General features: G+C 43.9%; 1 protein-coding gene across 3 annotated transcripts in view; it reads left to right on the plus strand.

Annotated features, from left to right (window-relative positions):
* The window catches only part of LOC132381545 (tyrosine-protein kinase receptor UFO), a 175,344-nt gene that overhangs the window by 144,253 nt on the left and 5,394 nt on the right, over window positions 1-25,697 (plus strand). For all 3 annotated transcript variants that reach the window (XM_059951043.1, XM_059951044.1, XM_059951045.1), the window contains 7 exons: window positions 2,193-2,288; window positions 3,351-3,428; window positions 11,489-11,581; window positions 13,019-13,140; window positions 14,680-14,789; window positions 18,819-18,978; window positions 24,290-24,426. In XM_059951043.1, coding sequence (XP_059807026.1) covers window positions 2,193-2,288; window positions 3,351-3,428; window positions 11,489-11,581; window positions 13,019-13,140; window positions 14,680-14,789; window positions 18,819-18,978; window positions 24,290-24,426 — 796 coding nt within the window. The remainder of the gene's footprint in view (window positions 1-2,192; window positions 2,289-3,350; window positions 3,429-11,488; window positions 11,582-13,018; window positions 13,141-14,679; window positions 14,790-18,818; window positions 18,979-24,289; window positions 24,427-25,697) is intronic.

Here is a 25,697-nt window from a genome sequence, read left to right on the forward strand (position 1 = left end):
AAATAAAATCTCTAAAGTTAGTGAAGTCTTTAGTCTCCTGTAGAAGCACAGACCTTGGCCGTGATGTCTATATGGTTAGACCAGGATAGGACACGGTTCTGGTGATGTTTACAACATACTCTGTGTTCTGGTACTTCTTTACTACTGAGATGTATTCATGTTGTGAAATAATCTATATCTTACGAAGCTAAGATTTTCACTGTATCTCAATACATGTGGCAATAATAAATCAATATTTAAGATTAAAGGAGGTTAAAGATTATTTGTCACATTTTCATTGAAGCTTCAAAACATATAGTGAAGTGCTTTGATTGCATCAATGACAACAAAGTCCGAGAATGTGCTGGGGGCAGTCCGTTAGTGTCTTCGTGCTTCCGTGCTTCCAGTACCAACATAGCATGCCCATAACTCACTAGTAGAATGTAGGATAGGAAACCGGAGCACCTGGAGATAACCAATGCAATCACAGGGAGATTGTATAAGCTCCCTACAGACAGCGGCAAGAATTGAACCCCCGATCACTGGCACTATAAGGCATTACACTAAACCCCATGCCACCATGCCATCCAGTCAATATAACTGTTGGAGGAGAAGAGGTCAGATTGAAGGTGAGGAGGAGAATTTTCTTGAAGATGAAAGAATTTTCTTTGACCCAGCACAATATGAATGGAATTACATCTTTCAAAAGGAAATTGGTGTGATCTTAAAGGGGAACATTTAAGAGCTGCAGGGGTAGAGCAGGCAGCAGGACTGAGATCACATCATCCTGAAAGCGCAGGTAGAAGAGTCCTCAAGGAACACTTCATATTGTTCACAAACCTGGCACAAAGCCATCAGTTCTGTCAGCAAAATCATTGACATGTAACATAAAAAGAAGCAGCCCAACACAGACACAAACACCACTAGTCGCAGGCAGCCAACCAGAAAAGGTTCTCTTTGTTCCCACTCTTTGCCTCCTGCCAATCAGCCACTGCTTTATCATGTTAGAATATTTCCTGTATTACCATGGGCTCATAGCTTGTTAAGCAGTCTCATGTGTGTCATTTTGTCAATGGCCTTCTGTAATTCCAAGTACACAACATCAACCACTTCTCCTTTGTCTATCCTGCTTGTTAATTCTTTGAAGTATTCCAACAGATTTGTCAGGCAAGATGTTCCCTTGTGCAGAACACAACAAACATATCATTTTCTGCAATATCTATCATCTTTTAGTGGTCCTACCACCAAACATATCTTTACCTACCCCACTCTGCTCTTCACTTTCTGCAAGGTTTGCTCCTCCATGGTTCTCTGGCACTGTACCAGGCCATGAGGCAAACAGTTAGGATACTTTCAACAGCGCACCTACAGAAGTTTTGCTCAGAGTATTTGTTAATATGTCAAATTTCCTTAAACTTCTAGGTTAGAGAACATGTCTTATGAGCAAGCCAGGACTTTTTCTCTTCACAGCAAAGGAGGATGAGAGGCAACTTGATAGATATGTATAAGATGATAAAAGGAATAGATAGTATTTAAGGTGAGTAGAGGAAAGTTTAAGGTTTATAGTTTAAGGTGAGTGGAGGAGTTTTCGGGGGGTGGAGATCAGAAGTAGGTTTTTTACATAGTGGTGGGTGACTGGAATACACTGCCAGGGTTGTGTACAGTTTGATAAAAATAGGGTAGTTTAAGCAACTTTTAGATAGGCTCATAGGTGAAAAGAAATGGTGGGTTATGGGCTATGTAGGTGGGAATGGATGGATTGCTCATAAATTAGTTTAAAAGTTCGGCATATAGTTGTGGCCAAAGTGATTAGTGATATAAAGATTAATGTTACTATTCACATGTAGATCGACATATCCAGTGGAATCTATCATTTGTGTCTATATACCCACAACTGACTAACCTTTATTAACCCGTACACCTTTGGAGTGTGGGGAGGAAACCCATGTGGGCGTGGTGAGAATGTACAAACTCCTTACAGATTGCAGTGGGAATTGAACTACGACAGCTGGTGCAGTAACTGCTACACTATTGTGCTGCCCTGTATTGTGCTGGGTGATGAATTAATAGTGATTCTGCTCCTCATAAGGATTTTCAATCTTTATTATGGGTGTTAGGGTGAACAGATCAGCTCTGACTGGTCAACAGTGACACCATTAACCTTTGATGTTTGACCTTTGACTCCACTTCTTCCCCCACCCTTGCTGCTGCAGTGAACACTCTGGGAATCAGCGATGACCTCAAGGAGAAGCTCCAAGATGTGATGATTGACCGCCACAAATTGGCCCTGGGCAAGACCCTGGGTGAAGGTAAGTGTGGGTATCACGGTGACAGAGGGCTGTTACTCGCAGACTGATGGTGGTGACAGGGATCCAATAACCTGATCCATGTGTTCATCGTCCACGGCCATGGGTGATGACCATCTGCCATATATTCATGTCTTTCATGGGGACTGATACTAACCATTAACATTGATCTATTTTCACCAAACAGACCTTAAGGCTTACAGCCAACAGGTCGTTAACCATGCACTCAGACAGAGGTGTGAGCTGGCATACACAAGTGAGTACTAGACAGAGTGGAAATGGAGAGGAGGTTTCCAATAGCAGGAGCATCTAGGACCAGAGGGTACAGTCGCAGAATAGAAGGATCTATTAACAGAGTTAAGGACAAACTTCTTTGGCTAGAAGATGGTGATTTCTTTGGAATTCGTTATCACCGGTGGTTATGGAGGCCAAGTGTTTGGGTATATTTAAGAGGAGGCTGATAGTTTCTTAGTAAAGGTGTCAAAGGTTATATGGAGAAGACAGGAGAAGAGGGTTGAGAAGGGTAATAAATCAGCTATGATTAAATGGTAGAGTAGGTTCTATGGGCTGAATAGCCTAATTCTGTGCCTTTTCCTTATGTTTTTGTGTATAGACCCTGATGTTCCTGTGGCTCCTTCCAGAAGCTATGTCATCCACAACCAGGGAGTGGGGTTGGGTTAGGATTGGAATGTTGGGAATTGGTAAGGGATGGGGTTGGTGAAGTCAGATTTCGCACTGAGGTTTGGAGGTCAGTGGGACAGCCACAGAGCCAGCCACAGGGGGTCCAAATTTGGAAGGCAGAAAGTCTTGGGCACTAGTTTGGAGATCTTGGACTCAGACTTCTGAGGAATGAGGCTGTTGCTGAAACCACAAGCTGATTTTAGGAGTGGAAGGGGCCCATTCAGCCCTTTGTATCCGTTCTAGTGAAGTTGGCTAATCTTTTCTTCAAGTCTATCAAAGCGAGGCTGAATTGAGAGTGATGGATGAGTTACTGATAGAATATCTTGCCTTGTCGCTGTTGGTGTCAATGGCCACTTCACATTAATTTTTCTTTTCTTTATCCAGGGGAGTTTGGTTCGGTAATGGAAGGACAATTAAACCAAGATGATTATTTTCTCAAGGTGGCTGTGAAGACGATGAAAAGTAAGTTTGACACACTTGGGTTTTGTTCTCAAAATGGTCTTCTGACTGAGGATGTAACATTAGAGCAAAAAACAAACTGTGGAGGGGCATCATTTTAAAGGGATGGTGGTAAGTATATGGGGATGTCAGAGGTAGGTTTTTTTTACACAGAGAGTGGTAGGTTTGTGGAACACCCTGCCAGGGGTGATGACATTTATAATAAAATTAGTAAAACTTATCTCTTACCTAAAGGAAAAATCACAAATAAACCATCAAAATATCATCCTATTACTGTTTATAAACCATATATAAAATTGTCACATCATGCATTCTACAACTAATCAGCACTTACATAGATAAGCCAAATGCACTTACAAAAGAGCAGAAAGGATGCCATTAGTGTATGAAAAGATGTAAGGAGCAACTGATAATAAATTCTGTAACTCTCAAGCTTAGGCAAGGTAAATTGTCTTGTAAGTTTAGATACTATTAAGGGGCATGTCCTACCGGGGGCGGGTGGGGGGGGGGTTAGGGTAGGGGGTGCGCACAGTGACCGGATCTCTGCTCTGAGTCTGGTGCTGTGGCTGAGAAAAGCAGAGAGGTGAAGTAGGAGATTCCTTAGTCAGAGGAAGAGGCGAGGTTCTGTGGGCATGATAGAGACACCCGGATGGTATGTTGCCTCCCTGGTGCCAGGATCAAGGATGTCTCAGATTGGGTCCATGACATTCTCAAAGATGAGGGTGAGCAGCCAGAGGTTTTGGTACATATTGGCATGAAAGACATAGGTAGACAAGATGAGGTCCTGAAGAGAGATTTTAGGGAGCTAGGTAGAAAGCTGAGAAAGAGGACCTCCAGTGTAGTAATCTCTGGATTGTTGTCTGTGCCACATGCAACTGAGGGTAAGAATAGGATGATTTGACAGGTGAATGTGTGGCTGAGCAGCTGATGTAAGGGGCAGGGTTCAGACTTATGACCTGTACAAAAGGAATGGGATACACCAGAATCAGAGGGGTCCGATATCCTTGTGGCTAGGTTGGCTAGAGTTGTTTGTGTAGGTTTAAACTAATTTGGCAGGAGGATGGGAACTGGAGTGATACTACTGAAGGTGAGGTAATTGGTTTATAAACAGAAGCAATGCTGAATTGAAAATTGAGAAGTGTGAGTATAGGACTGAGGTTTTATATTTGAATGTGCGCAGTGTACAGAATGTCGATGAACTTATAGCACAGTTATAGACTGGTAGGTATGATGTTGTAGGCATCACTGAATCATAGCTGAGAGAAGATTATAGCTGGGACCTTAATGTACAAGGGTACACATTGTAACAAAAGGACAAGCAGGAAGGCTGAAGGAGTGTCATTGCTCTGTTGGTAAAAAATGAAATTAAATCATTAGAAAGAGGTAACATAGGGTTGGAAGGTGTTGAATTATTATGGATAGAGCAAATTAAAAATAACATGATGGAAGTTATATACAGACCCCCAAACAGTAGTCAGGATGTGGCCTACAGATTACAATGGGAGGTAGAAAATGCATGCCAAAAGGGCAGTGTTACAATAGTCATGGGAGACTTCAATATGCAGATAGATTGGGAAAATCAGGCTGGTGCTGGATACCAGGAGGGGGCGTGTCTAGAATGCCTACAGGATGGCTTTTTAGAGCTGCTCTTGGTTGAGCCCACTAGGGGATCAATTATTCTGGACTCAGTGTTGTGCAATGAACCAGAATTAATCAGAGACCTCAAGGTAAAGTAACCCTAAGGGACAGTGATCATTAAATGATCAAATTCACCCTGAAATTTGTGAAAGAGAAGCAAGGTCATGTGTATCAGTATTACAGTGGAGTAAAGGGAATTACAGAGGCATGAGAGAGGAGATGGCCAGAATTGATTGGAAAAGAACACTGGCAGAGCAACAATGGCTGGAATTTCTGGAAACAATTCAGAAGGCACAGGATATATATATTCAAAGAGGAAAAAGTATTCTAGAGGCAGAATGACACCACCATTCCTAATAAGGGAAGTCAAAGCCAACATAAAAGCCAAAGAGAGGGTATGTAACAGAGCAAAAATTAGTGGGAGTTTGAGGATTGGGAAGCTTTTAAATACCAACAGAAGACAATGAAAAAAAGTCACTAAGAGGTAAAGATGGAATACAAAGTAAGCTAGCTAATAATAGTAAAGAGGATACCAAAAGTAAATAAATATTTTGCATCAGTCTTCACTGTGGAAAACACCAGCATTATGGTGGAAGTTCCATGTGTCAAGGGACATGAAATGTGTGAAGTTACAATCACCAGGGAGAAGGTTCTTCAGAAACTGAAAGTATGAAGATAGAAAGTCACCTGGAACAGATGGTGTACACCCTAGTGCTCTGAAAGAGGTGGCTGAAGGGATTATGGAGGCATTAGTAATAATATTTCAAGAATCACTGGATTCTGGAATGGTTCGGGAAGACTGGAAAATTGCAAATGTCACTGCAGTCTTCAAGAAGGGAAAGAGGCAGAAGAAAGGAAATTGTAGACCAGTCAGTCTGGCCTCAGAGGTTGTGAAGATGTTGGAGTTGACTGTTAAGGATTGGTTTCATGGTTCTTGCAGGCACATGATAAAATAGGCCATAGTCAGCTTGGTTTCCTCAAGGGAAGACCTTCCCTGACAAATCTGTTGGATTTCTTTGAGGAAATAACAAGCAGGATAGACAAAATGGAATTGGTGGATGTTGCGTACTTGGATTTTCAGAAGGCTTTTGCAAGGTGTTACATATGAGGTTGTTTAATAGGATAAGACCCATGGTATTACAGGAAAGATTCTGGCATGGATAAAGCAGTGGCTGATTGGCAGGAGGCAAAGAGTGGGAATAAAGTGTGACTAGTGTTGTTCTACAGGAGTCTATGTTGGGACCAATTCTTTTTACATTATATACCAATGATTTGGATGATGGAGTTGATGGCTTTGTTGCAGGTTGCAGATAGGTGGAGGGGCAGGTAGTTTTGTGGAAGTAGAGAGGCTACAGATTAGAAGAATGGGCAAAGAATTAACAGATAGAATACAGTGTCCGGAACTATACAGTCTTGCACTTTGGTAGAGGAAATGAAAGGGTTGACTATTTTCTAAATGGAGAGAAAATGCAAAAATCTGAAGCACAATGGGACTTGGGTGTCCTTAAGTAGGATTCCCTAAAGGTTAATTTGCAGGTTGGGTCTGTGGTGAGGAAGGCAAATGCAATGTCTGTGTTCATTTCAAGAGGACTAGAATATGTAAGTAAGGATGTAATGTTGAGACTTCATAAAACACTGGTGAGGTTTTACTTGGAGTATTGTGAGCAGTTTTTGACCCCTTATCTTAGAAAGGATATGCTGAAACTGGAGAGGGTTCAGTGGAGGTTTATGAAAATGATTCTAGGATTAAGTGGCTTTTCACATGAAAAGCGTTTGATGGCTCTGGGCCTGTATTCACAGGAATTCAGAAGAATGAAGCATGACCTCATTGAAACCTATCAAATGGTAAAAGGCCTTGATCGAGTGGGTGTGGAGAGGATGTTTCCTATGGTGGGAGAATCTGAGACCAGAGGATACAGCTTCAGAATAGAGGGGCATCCTTTTAGAATGAAAATGAGGAGGAATTTATTTAGCCAGAGAGTGGTGAATCTGTGGAATTCTTTGCCACAGGCAGCTGTGGGCGCCAAGTCTTTATGTATATTTAAGGCTGAGGTTGGTAGACCCTTGATTGGACTGAGCAAAAAGGGATATGGGGGGGGTGTGGGGGGTGAGAGGCAGGAGATGGGGCCAAATCAAAAATGGATCAGCCCTGATAAGGTGGTGGAGCAGACTGATGGGCCAAATTGCCTGATTCTGCTTCTATATCTTATGGTCTTAAGATCTGAAATCAAGCTCAGTGGAAATGCGGTCATCTTTCATGTTAGCAAAATCATTTTGATTCTGTTCTACACTAATGTTTAATAGAGGCTTGTAATATAAATGGACACCCATTACTTGTGAAATTCCTGCAACATCTGATGAAGCATTGGTATACTGTAATGACCCTATTGACTAATAACCAAAAAGTAACATTTACTTTACCTTACTTTACTTTATTGTCACCAAACAATTAATACTAGAGCGTACAATCATCACAGTGATATTTGATTCTGCGCTTCATGCTCTCTGAAGTACAAATCCAAGTAAATATAATAAAAAATTTAAATTATAAATCATAATTAGAAAATAGAAAAGGGAAAGTAAGGTAGTGCAAGTTAGTTCTGGATATTTGGAAGGTACGGCCCAGATCCGGGTCAGGATCCATTCAGCAGTCTTATCACAGTTGGAAAGAAGCTGTTCCCAAATCTGGCCATACGAGTCCTCAAGCTCCTGAACCTTCTCCTGGAGGGAAGAGGGATAAAAAGTGTGTTGGCTGGGTGGGTCTTGTCCTTGATTATCCTGGCAGCACTGTTCTAACAGCGTGTGGTGTAAAGTGAGTCCAAGGATGGAAGATTGGTTCGTGTGATGTGCTGGGTTATGTTCACGACCTTCTGCAGCTTTTTCTGGTCTTGGACAGGACAACTCCATACCAGGTTGTGATGCACCCTAGAAGTATGCTTTCTACGGTGCATCTATAAAAATTAGTGAGGGTTTTAGGGGACAGGCCAAATTTCTTCAGCTTTCTCAGGAAGTAAAGGCACTGGTGGGCCTTCTTGGCAGTGGACTCTGCTTGGTTAGACCACTTCAGGTCATTTGTGATATTCACACCGAGGAATTTAAAGCTTTTGAACTGTTCCACCTGCGCCCCACCGATGTAGATGGGGTCGTGCAGTCCGCTACTCCTTCTGAAGTCAACAACCAATTCCTTCGTCTTGCTGACATTGAGGGATAGGTTATTGTCTTCGCACCATGCCACCAGGTTCTTAATTTCCTCTGTACTCAGACTCATCATTACCCAAGATACGGCCTACAATTGTGGTGTCATCAGCAAACTTATATATTGAGTTCGATGGAAACTTGGCTACACAATCATGGGTGTACAGTGAGTACAGCAGGGGGCTGAGTACACAGCCTCGTGGGGCACCGGTGCTCAGAGTGATTGTAGAGGAGAGCTTGTCCCCTGTTTTTACAACCTGGGTCCTGTCTGTGAGGAAGTTGAGGATCCAGCTGCAGATCTGAGTGCTAAGACCCAGGTTCTGGATCTTAGGAATCAGTTTATTTGGAATGATTATTATCATTATCAAAACAAACCGAGGCATTTTCCAGGGCAACTCTCTAAGCCCACTATGGTTTTGTCCAGCTTTAAACACACTCTGATTCACTGAAATGGACCAAAATATGGTATCTAATCAGAGAAACCAAACAAACTATACATTGACACACCTTCTATACATGGATGATCAGTAATGCTAAAGCAATTAAATCAAATAGAAGAGCTATTTTCAAATGATATAAATATGAACTTCAAAGTAGATAAGTACAGAACATTTAATATAGATAGGTGCCTTAGAGCCAGTAGAATACAAGACAGAGCAGCAGGATTGTTGATTGCTGAATATGAAACATGGAAGTATCTGGGATATGAACACACAAAGAAAATATAGTGTGATAAAGAGAAACTTTGACAGAATTTACTTCAAGGCTTAAGAAAATCTGTCGGATTTGAACAGAGCTGAGCAGTAAAAATGTAACAAAGACAATAAAGACTTTCGCTTTACCTATATTAATAGGCTTAAGACCTTAGTTTACAAAGAAAAATAAGAAATGAAATGACAAATTTCAGGAAACATTAGGTACACTCAAACGCACTTAGAGTAACACTACCTGGGGGAAGAGGAATAGCACATAATAAAAATTTACACAGCAGTCAGATAAAATTTCTAAGGATATAATTTCATCAGCACTCCATGTGAACATATGCAATTCTGATAAGAATTATACGCGGCTAAATTTTAATGAAAACACAACCCCAAAAAATGAAGAAATTATCACTATTGAATTTGAATTTAACTTTATTTCTTACATCCTTCACATACATGAGGAGTAAATAACTTTGTTACATCTCCGTCTGAATGTGCAATGTGCAATTTATAATAAATAGTATGTACAACAAGACAGTCAATATAGTATAGAAATAGAATTGTATCAGTGTGAATTAATCAGACTGATGGCCTGGTGGAAGAAGCTGTCCCGGAGCCTGTAGGTCCTGGCTTTTATGCTGCGGTATCATTTCCCGGATGGTAGCAGCTGGAACAGTTTGTGGTTAGGGTCACTTGGGTTCCCAATGATCCTTCTGGCCCTTGTTACACAGCTGTCTCTGTAAATGTCCTGATTTGTGGGAAGTTGATATCTACAGATGTGCCGAGCTGTCTGGACCACTCTCTGCAGAGTCCTGCGATTAAGGGAGGTACAGTTCCCATACCAGGCAGTGATGCAGCCAGTCAGGATGCTCTCAGTTGAAGTAAAAGTGAACCAATGGAAGAGCATAACCCGAGGCAGACTAAATGTCGACAAAGAAGCTTCAAAAGCCTGGTTGAGAGTTGGAGATCTCTTCCCAGAAACAGAAGGGTTCCTTGTGGCAATACAGGACCAGGTGGTTGACACAAAAAAATGATCAGAAATACATAATAAAAGACCATCAAATTCAATGCAGAAAATGCCAAGAGAAACCAGAAACAATCCAACACAGTACAGGATCCTGCAACAATTTAACTAATTTGATTAATTACGCAGTAAGTGGCAAACATCATTCACCAAAATCTTGCTTTAAAATACAAACTAGTAAAACAAACCATACATTATCATAAATACAAGTCTGACCCAGTTTTAGAGTCAGAATCCCACAAATTATATCATGACCAATCTGTTATTACAGCTGACAATCCATAATAATCATCTGAATATAGTAATACAGGATAAGCAGGCAAAAACAATTTATTTAATAGATATAACCATTCCAAACACACATAATTTACCAAAATCAATAAGCAAAAAACACCAGAAATATGCTGAATTAAAAGAGGAAATTGAAAGACTTTGGTACAAGGTATATATTGTCCCAATAGTAATATCCACAATTGGAATCATACCAAAGGCACTACACAATAGTATTAAACAATTAGGGCTACACAGCAATATTTGTGTAAATCTTTTGAAAACAACAATACTATACACCACTAGAATAGTTTGAAAGTTCCTGGCAATTGAGAAATATGTATGCTTGACTATGGCCATACCTCAGGTTTTACCAGCATGAGCTGAGAAATAAATAACTAAAAATAATAATAATAGTAACTTATTTATAAAGCACTTTTTATACAGATGATGTGGTTCTAAGTGCTTTACAATGGAATAAAGTGCAAATATGAAAATAAAAGTAAAATTTTAGTTAAAAGCAAGGTTAAATAAATAGGTTTTGAGGTGTCAACTGAGTCTTCATCCTTTTTTGTTTTAGGTATTGCATTCCACAGTTTAGGAGCGTGGTTCAAAAAATATGAGCTGCCAATTTTCTTTCAGGGAGATTGTTTAGATTTAAGAGACACATTAGGGATACATTAGGGACATTTAAGAAACTCTTAGATAGGCACACAGATGATACAAAAATGGAGGGTTATGTAAGAACGTAGGGATAGATCAATCTTCGATTGTGTTAAAAGGTTGGCATTACATCGTGGTCTGAGACCTGTACTGTGTTGTAATGTTCAATGTTCTAACTCAACGGGTTAAACAATATATGTCCAGGGAAACAGCCAGTTGATGTTTTGAGTTCAGACAACTTCATTAAATATCCTCCATGTATTCTCACCCTGCTGATCACTAGTATTTCTTCGACATGGGAAATGTGGCTATGGAATGGTGGGGATGTTATGTGGCTGTGGAGAGGGAGACATTAAATGTTGTCAGGACAAAGTTCAGAGAAGGGTGAGGACTGATCCCGATCTTCTTAACCCCTCCCTCATCTCTGCTACACTGACCTCCTTTGCACTGAGGTCTTGCAGAACAACCTTCTCTGTGGTTGACTCCCTCCTTCCTGTGTTAACCTATCGCGGGCAGAAGCCCTCCTGCTTTGACCTCTCATGGGCTGACCAATGCTTCATTGTCCACAGTTGCAATCTGTACCCGAACGGAGATGGAAGACTTCCTCCGCGAGGCCGTCTGCATGAAAGAGTTTGACCATCCCAATGTCATGCGTCTGCTAGGTAAAGATCACCTCATGTGATTTGCTTTAACGAACTGGTGGTGTGGACCCTGCTCCTGTGGCCAGTGTGGTCTACCATGCAGTCAAAGGGTATGGGGAGAAGGCAGGGCAGTGGGGTTGACTGGAAGAATTGGATCAGCCTATGATTGAATGGCAGAGCAGACTCGATGGGCTGAATGGCCTACTTCTATATCTTATGGCAAGGACTTAGCCTGGTGTTCCCAAACGTGCTGCATTTTGTCAGGACCCCCCCCCCCCCCTTTGATAGCATGGATGGGGATGATTGTGAGGCCTCCATTACACACTCTGGTCCCTCTGGAACCCTCCCAGCTGACTTCCCAAAGGTGGCCATTCTCAGAATGGACATTTTGGGGCTGATGTATCCGCCAATTTCCACCTTGTGCGTTGACACCCCCTCCCACGTGGCTGACAACCCTCTCATTATGGTTTGTGTAAAGGCTTCAGAGCTTACGTTGTGGGGTCAACATCCAGGGCTGGCCCCTCTGCGATAGGTCCACCCCACTAAATGGGCCTTTCTGGGTTGGCCTTTCTTTGATGACTCTCTAGGTTGACCTCTTGTGTCCCGTCTGGATTAACCTCAGAGTCGATGTTAACGACCTGTGTAAGGTTGGGACCGATCAAGAGATGGAGGTGTTGGAGGATAAATGGACCAAAGGTAATTGTACTCTGCTGACTATTAAGCTGCAGGAGATCTCACCCCAGTTTTTTCCCCACCTCCCAGTGGCATGCAGGTCAGTGGGTTAATTGGCCCTGGTGTGTAGATATGTGGTAAAATCTTGGGGGAAGATGATGGGAATGTGGATAGAATAAAATGGGGTCGGCATGGACTCGATGGACCAAAGGGCCTGGTTCTGATTGTGTGACTCTTGAGATTGACACATTTCCCCAGTTTTGGCTCAGTTCCACTTAGGTTGCCACCGCAGTTTTTCAGTAAATCTTACGTGCAGCGCAGAGCCACTACCTCCCAGAGAAGTAGGTTCAATGCTGACCTCCGACACTGTCTGAGTGGAGTTAGCACGACCTCCATGTGATTGTGTGGGTTCCCCTCACCCTCCCCCCATGTTCCAGCACTGTTTGTGTGGAGTTTTCACTTACTCCCCATGATTGTGTGGGTTCTCTTCACCCCCCCTCCCCATGCTCCAACATTCTCTGTGTGGAGTTTGCATGTACTCTCTGTGATTGTGTGGGTTTCCCTCACCACCCCCCAACCCCACCATGCTCTAGGTTCCTTGCACATCCTAGATGTCATACGGGTTGGCAGGGTTTAGAGGTCATTGTGAATTGCCCCCAGGACTTGGATAAGAGGTGGAATCTGGGGAGCATTGATGGGGGAATGTAATGTGTGTAAATGGGTGGGTAATGGGAAAGCAGATTTGATGGGCTGAAGTGCCTGATGTATCTTTCACTCTGTGTGCAGGGGTGTGTCTACAGAGCCATGAGAATGAAGGCTTTCCCTCCCCGGTGGTAATCCTGCCCTTCATGAAACATGGAGACCTGCACAGTTTCCTGCTGTACTCTCGGCTGGGGGAGAACCCTCTGGTAAGAGCCTGACTCCCTCTGTCCACTAGCCTAACCCAACCTAGCTACCCCTCCTTGTTCAGGAACCCCTCCACCCTCAGTCCCTCCTCTCAGCTTATCCCAGTCAGCCTCTAGCAGCACCTGCATTGACATCAAAGCAAGGCGCTTTGAGAATGCAGTGCACAATCTGCTAGAAGAACTCTGAATCAAACAGTATCTGTAGCAAGCTGAAGGAATTGTCAGCATTTTGAGTTGAAACTCAGGGCATCAATACAAAATTTCAACGATTCTTCCCCCCCTCCTCCCACTGTTCCAGCATATTGTTTTGTCTCACAGCCTGCTGTCTGTTACAGGATCCCTTAAGCTTCTTCAGTCAGTGCCACCACCTGCTGCATTATTCAGTCTCCCTCTGCCAGTCCCTTTGTCCTCTGCACAATATTCTTGACTTTTCAAATCATGTCTTCAACTAGAAGCATTAACTGATTCTCCCTCCACAGAAGCTGCCTGGGCTGCTGAGTGTCTCCAGCATTTTCTGCTCTTATTTCAGCTCTCCTACATCTGTGGGTTTCTATTTGCCATTCGGCAGGTGGGGAGGGAAGTGACCTGTTGCACGGAGCTTGCAAGGGCAGGTGTGAACAAGCTTGCTCATTCCCCTTCCCAAAGCGAAGTTACTCCTCCAGTTTTATACCATTGTTGACCTCAAAGAACAGCAGTGTTGTATTTCTGTGACACATCGGTGATAATAACAGGACAATTCACAGTAGAGGCAAGAGTGATTTTCAATATCACCTGTTTTGATTGAATGTCACTCCCATAACTCCTCGACTGTTGAACAGAAAGCAAGAGATGCTGAAAGATAGAAACAAAATGTACTCGAGATACTCAACAGGTCAGGCAGCATCCGTGGAGAGAAAAATGGAGCTAATGCTTCAGGTTGAAGTGTCCTGATATCCACAGATGCTGTCTGACCTGCTTTGTGTTTCTATGTTAAGGTTCTGAAACCTGGAGGAATCTGTGGAGACAGGGGTAAGGGATAACCTACAGGGTTATTTCTGCTTTCCACAGACGCTGCTGGACCTGCTGATAAAACTAATCTCAGGGTTTTATATAGTGATATATATGTACTTCAATTATAAATTTACTTTGAATTGAATTGAGTTCCTCCAGCAATTTCCGTTTTGGTCCCATTAGTTAAAAGCAGGCAGAGCAAGGAACAGCTGTGCCCTCTGCTGTCCACTCTGCAATACTGCAGTTGCAAACACTGTGTGGGAACAGGCAAGTTCTGTCTCACCACCTTCCTTCATCGCTATCTCCTGCAGACACAATCCCCCATTTGCAAACCTCTCTCCACAAATACACCCCCACACACGCACATACACACACAGACACCATCACTGGGACACATACATAATTACACACACACACACACACACACTGAGGGAGTGTTGTTTCACAGTACCTCAGTATGTGACATAATATACCAATTTATCTGTCTCTGACTCACTGCCTCTCCTATCCTTGCCTCCTTGTATTATGCTGATGATGTGCTTTCCCTTGCAGTACCTCCCGATGCAGACTCTGGTGAAGTTCATGGTGGACGTTGCCCGGGGGATGGAGTACCTCAGCAACAAGAACTTCATCCACAGGGACCTGGCTGCTCGCAACTGCATGTGAGTTGGGGTGAAATCCGCCCTGCACTCTCCCGCCCACTGAGTCCCTCTCAATGCAACCTGCAGACTCAGCAACATCATGTCTGAGGCAGAAGCTGACACCAAAGTTCAAAATCAGGTTTATTGTCATCTGCACAAGTACATGTATGCACAGATGCAATAAAATACTTATTTGCAGCTGCATCACAGACATGTAGCTTCAGATGCACAACTTTCAGAAAAATATGAATTATTCACAACTTTAACAAAGAAGAACACAACTAGAACAGAAAAAAAACTCTAGTGCAAAGTGGTCAGTGTTGCTGTTCGTGGCAGTTGTTTCAAGAATCAAATGGTTACAGTGAAGTAGCTGTTCCTGAAACTGGTGGTGTGAGACTTCAGGCTTCTGTACCCCCTGCCTGATGGGAGCTGTGAGAAGCGGGCATAGTTTGAACGGTGGGTTCTTTGATGATGGATGCTGCCTTCTTGAGGCAGAGCCTCCTGTTGGTACTATCAGTGGAGGAGGAGGGCTGTGCCCATGATGTATTGGATTGAGCATTCTACTCTGCAGCTTCTTACATTCCTATATGTTTGAATTGCTGTACCAGCCCATGATGTAGGACACTTTCATCAGTACATCTCTGGGGACTGGATCTTTAGGCTCTTTGGTCCATCAAGTCTGCTCTACCATTTCATCATGGCTGATCTAACCTTCCTCTCAGCCCCAATCTCATTGCTGCTCTGCTGTCATCCCTGCCAGTGTTCTTTTCCAATCAATTCTGGCCAACTCCTCTCTCATGCCTCTGTAATTCCCTTTACTCCACTGTAGTACTGATACATCTGACTTTAGTGTCTGCTTCTTAAATTTCAGGGTGAATTCAATCATATTATGATCACTTTCCCCCAAGGGTTCTTCTCCTTAAGATCTCTTATCAATTCTGGTTCATTGCACAACATCCAATCCAGAACAGCCGATCCCCTACTGGGCTCAACCACAAGCTGCTCTAAAAAGCCCTCTCAAAGGCACTCTAGAAACTCCCCCTCCCAGAATCCAGCACCAACCTGATTTTCCAAATCTACTTGCATACTGAAGTCCCCCATGACTACTGTAACTTTGCCCTTTTGGCATGCATTTTTATCTCCCATTGTACTTTGTAGACCATATTCTTGCTACTGTTTGGGGAGTTATACAACTCCCATCAGGGTCTTTTTACCCTTGCAGTTCATTGTTCTATCCACAGAGATTCAATACCTTCCAACCCTATGTCACCTCTACCTAATGATTTGATTTCATTTTTTACCAACAGAGAAATGCTGCCCCTTCTGCCTTCTTGCCTGCCCTTTTGATGCAAAAGATATTAAGCTCCCAGCTATAATCTTCTTTCAGCCGTAATTCAGTGATGCCTACATCATCATACCTGCCAATCTGCAACTGTGCTGCAAGTTCATCTAGCTTAATCCGTATACTGTGCGTATTCAAATATAACATCCTCAGTCCTATATTCACTCTTCTCAATTTTGTCTGCCTTTTAAGCTGCAACTCATCCTGTTGACTGCAATATTGCCCTGTCATCAGCCTCTCCTCACTACACATTGCCCAGCTATCTCATCTTCAGTACTATTACCTGCCTTTCCTATGATAATTCTTGGATTGGAATATAGGCAGCATTTGCAGAATCGCTTGTGATCCCACTTATATAATGTTTGTTTTTGTGCACTGTATACCTTTGAGCACCATGCTCAACTTTTCAATTCATAACGTTGTCTGAGGTCTTTACCAACATCTTCCTCCACAACCTCTCCACTAACTGTCCTGGCACTCTGGTTTCCATCTGCCTGCAACTCTAGTTTAAGGCTTCTTCTCAAGTGGGAAAGGTGTACAGTAAACAAAAACAGAAATTATACAAATGGAATCACATGTGATTCTGCAAATGCTGGAAGTCCAGAGTAACACACACAAAATGCTGGAGAAACTCAACAGGTGAGGCAGCATCTATAGAGAGGAATAAATAGCCACCATTTCTGGCTGAAACCCTTCATCATGATAGGAATGGAAAGGAGTGGAAGCCAGAATAAGGAGGTGAGGGGAAGGGAAGGAGGACAAGCTGACAACTAATGGGTGAGACTAGGTGAAGGGAAAGATGGGGAGTAGGGAATTGAGAAGAAGTAAGAAGTTGGCTGGCAGTAGGTGTAAGAGATAAAGGGTTAAAGAAGAACAAATCTCATAGGAGAGGATAGTGGACCATGGGAGAAAGGGAAGGAGGAGGAGTACCAGAGAAAATTATTGCTGTGAACTTGGAAATGCTGACTGGGTTGGAAGGAAGAGGGGTACCAGAGGAAATTATTGCTGTGCATTTGGAAACACTGACTGGGTTGGGCCAAAGTTGACTCTGCCATCAATGTTGAAGAGGACTATAACATCTCAGCAGGGTACTGGCTGGAATCAGTCATGCCCCAAGCATCTGCTGGCTGTCACAGTTTCTCCTAGCCTAGTTAGATCCATGGGATCGTGAACCCGGACACTGCTTTTGAATTATTAAAGTTGTCTTGTTGGAAGCTGATCCACAAACATGCACTGTGTGTGGCTGTAATCACTGATTCCTCCATCTCATGCTGAGTCACCCTGTCAGTCATCGACTCCCAGCCTGGAATTAGTATCATACAACTTTGAAACAAGCCCTTTGGCACATCCAGTAGGTCCTGACTATGGAACTCCCATTTACACCAAACCCATTTTACTCTCTCTATGTTTCAGTCAGTTGTTTGCTGAGTCAAACGAACACATTGGATGTAACAAAACTCATCAATGAAGATAGAGCAGCGAATGTAGTGTACATGGATTTTAGTAAGACATTTGATAAGTTTTCCCATGCAAAGCTCCTTCAGAAAGTAAAGGGGCATGGGATCCAAGGAGATCTTGCTTTGTATATTCAGAATTGGCTTACCCACAGAAGACAAAGGGTGGTTGTAGATGGTTTGTGTTCTGCATGGAGGTCGGTGACCAGTGGTGTTCCACAGGGATCTGTTCTGGGACCCCTCCTCTTTGTGATTTTTATAAATGACCTGGATGAAGAAGTAGAAGGGTTGGTTAGTGTTTGTTGATAACACAAAGGTTGGGGGATGTTTTGGATAGTCTGGGGGGTTGTCAGGGGTTCCAGTGGGACATTGACAGGATGCAGCACTGGGCTGAGAAGTGGCAGATGGACTTCAACTCAGATAAGTGTGAAGTGGTTCATTTTGGTAGGTCAAATTTGAAGACGGAATATAATATTAAGACGCTTGGCAGTGTGGAGGATCTGCGAGATCTTGAATCCACGTCCATAGGACACTCAAAGCTGCTGCGCAGGTTGACAGTGTTGTTAAGAAGGCGTATGGTATGTTGGCATTCATCAACCATGGGATTGAGATCAAGAGCCGTGAAGTAATGTTACAGCTATATAAGACCTTGGTCAGACCCCACATGGAGTACTGTGTTCAGTTCTGGTCACCTCACTACAGAAAGGATGTGGAAGCCATAGAAAAGGTGCAGAGGCGATTTGCAAGAATGTTGCCTGGATTGGAGAGCATACCTTATGAGAATAGGTTGAGTGAATTTGCTCTTCTCTCTGTGGAGCGACAGAGGATGAGAGGTGACCTGATAGAGGTGTGTAAGATGATGAGGGGCATTGATTGTGTGGATAGCCAGAGGCTTTTTTCCAGGGCTGAAATGGCTAACATGAGGGGGCATAGTTTTAAGGTGCTTGGAAATAGGTACAGAGGGGATGTTAGGGGTGTTTTTCACATAGGTGGGTGCATGGAATGGGCTGCCAGCAGCGGTGGTGGAAATGGATATAATAGGGTCTTTTAAGAGCCTCTTAGAGGCTTTTTAAGAACCACTCATTCTCTCAGTTAGTGTCACTGAAAATCTGTGGGCTGTATGATGTCTCGGTTCATTATTCTCCTTTTCTCATCCTCACTCTCCCCTCCACTTCCTTCTCCCCTGCTCCTCCCTTTCCAATCTCTCCAACCTCTCTTTCATACTCTCTTTCTCCCCTCTATCTCTCATTGTAGGTTGAATGAAAACATGAGTGTCTGTGTGGCTGATTTTGGCCTTTCCAAAAAAATCTACAACGGGGATTACTATCGCCAGGGCCGAATCTCAAAAATGCCCGTGAAGTGGATCGCAATCGAAAGCCTGGCAGACAGAGTTTACACAAGCAAGAGTGATGTGGTATGTACACTGTACCCTGAGCCACTTGGAGCTTTAACATGGAAGATAATGTCTTAGTGTATGCAGTTCCCTGTTGGATCTGGAGATGTTGCCATACAGAGTCTTATGAAGTTACGAATAAGGTGCCAATCTTATAATTATAGTAATTTTATTAGGTGTTCTGTGGATAAGAAGGCATATGGTGCATTGGCCTTCATCAGTCGTGGGACTGAGTTTAAAGAGCCGAGAGGTAATGTTACAGCTAACTAGGGTCCTGGTCAGACTACAGACCTACACAGGACTGAGTAAGGTGCAGAAAAACAGTGCAGGCATTACAATAAATAATAAGCAGGACAATAGGGGAAGGGTGTCAGTCCATGCTGTGGGTATTGAGGAGTCTGATAGCTTGGGGGAAGAAACTATTACATAGTCTGGTCGTGAGAGCCCGAAAGTTTCGGAGCCTTTTCCCAGACTTCAGAAGAGATTGTATGAGGGGTTCATGGGGTTCTTCATAATGCTGTTTCCTTTGTGGATGCAGCGTGTAGTGTAAATGTCCGTGATGGCGGGAAGAGAGACCCCGATGATCTTCTTAGCTGACCTCAATATCTGCTGCAGGGTCTTGCGATCCAAGATGGTGCAATTTCCGAACCAGGCAGTGATGCAGCTGCTCAGGATGCTCTCAATACAACCTCTGTAGAATATGATGAGGATGGGGGGTGGGAGATGGACTTTCCTCAGCCTTCGCAGAAAGTAGAGATGCTGTTGGGCTTTCTTTGCTATGTAGCTGGTGTTGAGGGACCAGGTGAGATTCTCTGTCAGGTGAACACCAAGAAATTTGGTGCTCTTTACGATCTCTACCAAGGAGCCGTCGATGTTCAGCGGGGAGTTTTGTTCACATTAAGGGACAGGTTGTTGGCTCTGCACAAGTCCGTTAGCCGCTGCACCTGCTCTCTGTAAGCTGACTCGTCGTTCTTGCTGATGAGACCCACCACGGTCGTGTCATCGGCGAATTTGATGATATGGTTCGAGCTGTGTGTTGCAGCACAGTCGTGGGTCAGCACAGTGAACAGCAGTGGACTGAGCACACAGCCCCCATGCTCAGTGTGATGGTGTTGGAGATGCTGCTCCCGATCCGGACTGACTGAGGTCTCCCAGTCAGGAAGTCTAGGATCCAGTTGCAGAGGGAGGTGTTCAGGCCCAGTGGGCTCGGCTTTCCAATCAGTTTCTGAGGGATGATTGTGTTGAATGCTGAACTGAAGTCTATGAACAGCATCCGAACGCATGTGTCTTTTTTGTCCAGGTGGGTTAGGGCCAGGTGGAGGGTGGTGGCAATGGCGTCATCTGTTGAGCAGTTGGGACGGTACACAAACTGCAGGGGGTCCAGTGAGGGGGGCAGCAGGGTCTTGATATGCCTCATGACAAGCCTCTCAAAACACTTCAAGATTATGGATGTAAGTGCAACAGGATGGTAGTCATTTAGGCAGGACACTGAAGGCTTCTTCAGCACGGGGACGATGGTGGCGGCCTTGAAGCACGTTGGAATGGTGGCGCTGCTCAGGGAGATGTTGAAGATGTCAGTGAGAACATCTGCTAGCTGGTCTACACATCCTCTGAGCACTCTACCAGGAATGTTGTCTGGTCCAGCAGCCTTCCGTGGGTTGACCCTGCACAGGGTTCTTCTCACGTTGGCCACGGTGAGAAACAGCACCTGCTCATTTGTAGGAGGGGTGGACTTCCTCGCTGCCACGTCATTTTCTGCCTCAAACCGGGCGTAGAAGTTGTTCAGCGCATTTAGGAGGGAGACATCACCTACACAGTCAGGTGATGTTGTCCTGTAATTGCTGATGTCCTGGATGCCCTTCCACATGCACCGCGTGTCGCCGCTGTCCTGGAAGTAACTGTGGATTAGCTGGGCATGTGCACGCTTTGCCCCTCTAATGGCTTGGGACAGTTTGGCCCTTGCTGTTGTTAGAACTACCTTATTGCCTGCTCTGACGGCAGAGTCACAGGACCTCAGCAGCGCACGCACCTCTGCGGTCATCCATGGCTTCTGGTTAGCGCGTATAGTGATGGTCTTGGACAGAGTAACATCATCAATGTACTTGCTGATGTAGCTGGTCACTAATGCTGTGTACTCCTTTAAGTTGGTAGAGTTGCCATTGGTTGCAGCCTAGGTAGTTCTAAAGTAGGGACATGTTCGGCACAGCTTTGTGGGCCAGAGGGCCTTTATTGTGCTGTTATGTTTTCTATGTTCTATGTTCATACAATTAAAAATAACTGGAACCAATTCACTCTACTGTAAGGGAGAGAAAGCAAAGTAGGATAAAAAAAAACAAGAAGACAAAGAAGTTGAGGTCATCTTATATAATAAGCTCACTGTCCAAAGAGATAAAGCAATTTCCATTGATTAGAGATAGCCTATAAAGCAGGATCAAGTGGAGTGACAGCAGTAAAACCCAGAAATTTCCAGAAAAATACAGAAACAGGTACAATTACTGAAAATTCACAGAAAAATGACATGTCTATAAGGAAAAATACAAGAAATGTAGGCAGAGTTAAGTTATGACACTTTAATGCAATGGGCCTTTACACACAGAGTCGGGGTGTCGAGAGTGCATTGCAAACAGAATAGGGCTGTCTGAAATGCATTGTACAAGGAGTGAGGGGTGTCTAGAATGCATTGTACAGAGTGTGGGGGTCTGGAATGCATTCTACACAGAATGGAGGGTGTCTGTAAAACATTGTACACAGACGGGGGGTGTTTGGAATGCATTGTACACAGAGTGGGGGGGCTGTCTGGAATGCTTTGTACACAGAATGGGGGGCTGTCTGGAATGCTTTGTACACAGACTGGGGGGTGTTTGGAATGCATTGTACACAGAATGGGAGTGTTTGTAATGCATTGTACGCAGAATGAGGGGTGTACAGAATGCATTGTACACAGACTGGGTGTGTCTGTAATGCATTGTACACAGACTGGGGGTGTCTGTAATGCATTGTACACAGACTGGGGGTGTCTGTAATGCATTGTACACAGACTGGGGGTGTCTGTAATGCATTGTACACAGACTGGGGGTGTCTGTAATGCATTGTACACAGACTGGGGGTGTCTAAGATGCATTGTACACAAACTGGGTGGTGTCTGGAATGCATTGTAATCTGTGGTCAGTATATGGAATGCATTGGGAGGTAATCATGGCAAGTACAGAGAGGTATGTAAGAGTCGTTTAGGCAGGCAGATAATGGAGGGACATGGACATTGTATAGGCTGAAGGGATCAGTGTAATTTAATTTCTTGTTTAATTAGTTGGACACAAAATCATGGGCTGAAGACTCTCTTCCCATGCTGTACTGTTCTACGTTTCTGTTAACTGGGAATGGCTTTGTTCGGAGAGCAGCGATCAGTTTGTTATCCTCATCACCAGAGATCAGAATCAGGTTTACTGCCACTGACACATTGTATATTGTGAAATCTGTTGTTTTGTAGTACACCCTATCCTCGTTACATGCGGGGATACGTTCCTTGCAATCGGCACATAATGTGAAATCACATAATGTGAATAATTATTTAAATGGAAAAAATAGTGATGTGTTCCCGAGGGCTTCCTAATTATGTTTTATCTGTAACTTTTCATACCAATACGACACAAAAGCAGTACCACAAGGCACATTCGTATTATATTTAATCAATTTAAGGTAATATTCAATGTAATAAATCACAGAAAGTTAACATACTAGGGTGTACCGTACTCACCAACCGTGGCAGGTGTGTTCACTCCGGGAGATGAGTGGTTGTTGTGGTGTCGGGCAGCTTTACATGGATAAGGTGCATGGATGGTTGTGGTGTCGGGATCATATCGAGCACAGCAAGGGGTGAAGGAAGACTCACAGAACTCTTAGAACTGCCAGCACCAGTTTGAAGAAAGTGGTGAGGGTTGTTTGCTTGACAGCATATTGTTTTTCAGCATAAATTTGCTTGTAAGGAAGAAGGGTTGACGGCAAGGAACAACTGAAATGCTGACTCCATTCTAAACTTGGGTCCATGTCCATCGCCGTTTGTGCCAAGTGTTCCGACTTCCACCATTCCCTCACCGTTGGTAAACTCCTGGGGTTTTCAAAATCGTCTGTTGCTTGCAGCATCTGAGAGATAGTTCGCCATAAAAGAAAATACGCCTTGAATGTGGATCACACCCTGGTCGAGTGGCTGAATCAGCAATATTGTGTTAGGCGGCAGGAAATGCACTGTTATGTTAGGATGAATGCTGTCCAAATGTTTAGGATGGGCTGGCACATCATCAAGCAACAAAAGAACTTTAAAGGCAAGATTCTATTCCTGGCAGTAGCGTCCCAGAGCTGTGTTACCTTCAGCTGATGCCATGCTGTTTATAATTTCCAACTTTTTTTCAAGTGTTAAAGCAGTTCTTTGTCGCTCGTCTGATGGCCCTGGACATGACACCGGATGCTTAGGAGGCATAGTTAAATATTTTGAGCACAAAATCACTGCACCGTAGGTAAAACCAACAAAAGTTTAAGAGCGTAAGATCGCACATCCACACCTTGCCAAAACCAATGCGAGACTGGTGGGAGTGAGATTGTGAGGCGTGCGCACCAGACTCGTATTGGCAGGAAAGCAGTGCTCCTTGCATAACTGAGAGTTCGGGATGCATATAAGAAGATATTGGTAGAAATAGGTTCCTCGCATAACTGTGAATTTGCATAGTCTGAAGACGCATATAACGAGGATAGGGTGTACTAGAGAGGCATCATCAGCATCTCTGGTCGTCTCCAATTTTGTCTGGGTTGTGTCTTTATCCCCTTTCTCTAAATCTGCTTGGCTTTAGGTTAAATTCGTTGTCATAGAAGGCTTTCCTAAGGCATAAATATTATGAAAGTAATCTTATGAAAGTAAGGCAACACAGTACCTTACAAACAGGGTGAACAGAAATTTAAATAAACTTCAATTACAGTAAGAGAGGGGTGAGTTGAAAGGGGATGCGTGGGCAAGTTTTTTGCACACGAGAGTGGTAAGGTTGTTTAATCTATCCTGTGACTAACCTGCCAGTGTAGTGGTGGAAGTCGATACAATATTGATCTTCCAGAGGCTTTTAGATGGACATATGAATGGAGGGATATGGGTCACGTGCAGACAGAAGAGACGTAGTTTTACCTGTAGAGACTTAGTAGGCCAAAGGGTCTGTCCTTAGAACATTTTATGTTCTGTCCAGTTTGCCAATTTGAAGCCTGTTCTGGGACAGCCTGATGGGTTTTCTAGGTTCTGTCTGGTTTGCCTGGTTTGACACAGCCTAATATGTTTTCTCTCTCTACTTTGCAGTGGTCCTATGGTGTCACCATGTGGGAGATTGCAACCCGTGGACAGACCCCTTACCCGGGTGTGGAGAACAGCGAGATCTACGACTACCTGCGGCAGGGCAACAGACTGAAACAGCCTCCCGACTGTCTGGATGTACTGTAAGAACCTTTAACCCCTCTCACCCAAAACATGCTGTATCCTCCAACTCGGAATATAGAGAATGCCTTCATTGTAACGTTTAATATATTTGTAGTTTCAGTTCTGAGCACAGAATTTCTAGGGACATGTGGGATTTCTCCTAAATGGCAGGTCAACTTTTCATTCCCCTCCATAGATGCCACCCGTCTGCTGAGTTCCTCCAGCATCTTGTGTGCAGTTGCTCAATATTTTCAGCATCCACAGAATCTGTCCAGTCGGACTGGGGCATTTCCATGGCCTTCATTCCCCATTCAGGGGCTGGTGTGGAGCAGAGCTCTGAATGCTCTGAACAGACTCACTCACAGATATGACAGCCATGCTTTTCTTAATTTAAAAAGTTTATTCAAGTAACACAACACAATATCATAACATGCTATAATATAATGTATAGGACTTCCCAAGCCTAGACATAACTCTAAAAGAGGGGAGAGGAACCACCTCAGGCAGAATCCTCAACTGTCTGCCACTGAACCCATGATTGGCCAGGCCCAGCACATCCCTGAGTGACTCACCCACCCCCTGACTTTCACCCTGTGTGGCCGAAGATCAGGAATATGAGGCTGAAGTGCCGCCAGAACTGGAGGAGAAGCCCCTTCAGATATTCAAACAGAGGCTGTGACCTCTCACACACCATATACATATGAAGCAGTGTTTCCTCTCAGCCATAAACGTCAGATGGCTGGGGAGTCCGTAGACCGATTCAAGAATTTATTGCATGGTACTGCTCTGCCCCAGGACCCCAATGTGAAGTGGGAGGACTCCTTCATAATGAGACCTCCACTGGGGTCCTCCCTGGTGGCCATTCTTCCCATGACTGCTCACTCTCCTTTTGCCGTAGTTGCCATGATCTTCTCCCACACGCTGTTTGTGTTGGTTTCCGAGTTATGGATTGCTAGGATTATGAGCAATTCTCAGAGACTCTGGCAGAGTTCCACTCACTCTAAATACAGAGACTTGCTGGTGAAAGTCCAAAGTGTGTTCGAGGGGAGTAGGCATGTGCTAAATGTTAGGTCTATCTCTAAATTGCTCTGAGTGTGTAGGTGAGGGGTAGAATCTTGGGGAAGTACATGGGAAATCGGGCAGAAAATAAGAAACTGCAAAGAGTTGTGGACACAGTATGGGACATCATGGAAACCAACTTCTGTCTATACTTCCCACTGCCTTGGAGAAACAAAAAATAATCAGACCCCACCCACTCCAGACCTTTTCTCTTCTGCCCCCACCCATCAGG

Source organism: Hypanus sabinus, chromosome 26 (genome assembly GCF_030144855.1).
Source record: "Hypanus sabinus isolate sHypSab1 chromosome 26, sHypSab1.hap1, whole genome shotgun sequence".
Lineage (NCBI taxonomy): Eukaryota > Metazoa > Chordata > Chondrichthyes > Myliobatiformes > Dasyatidae > Hypanus > Hypanus sabinus.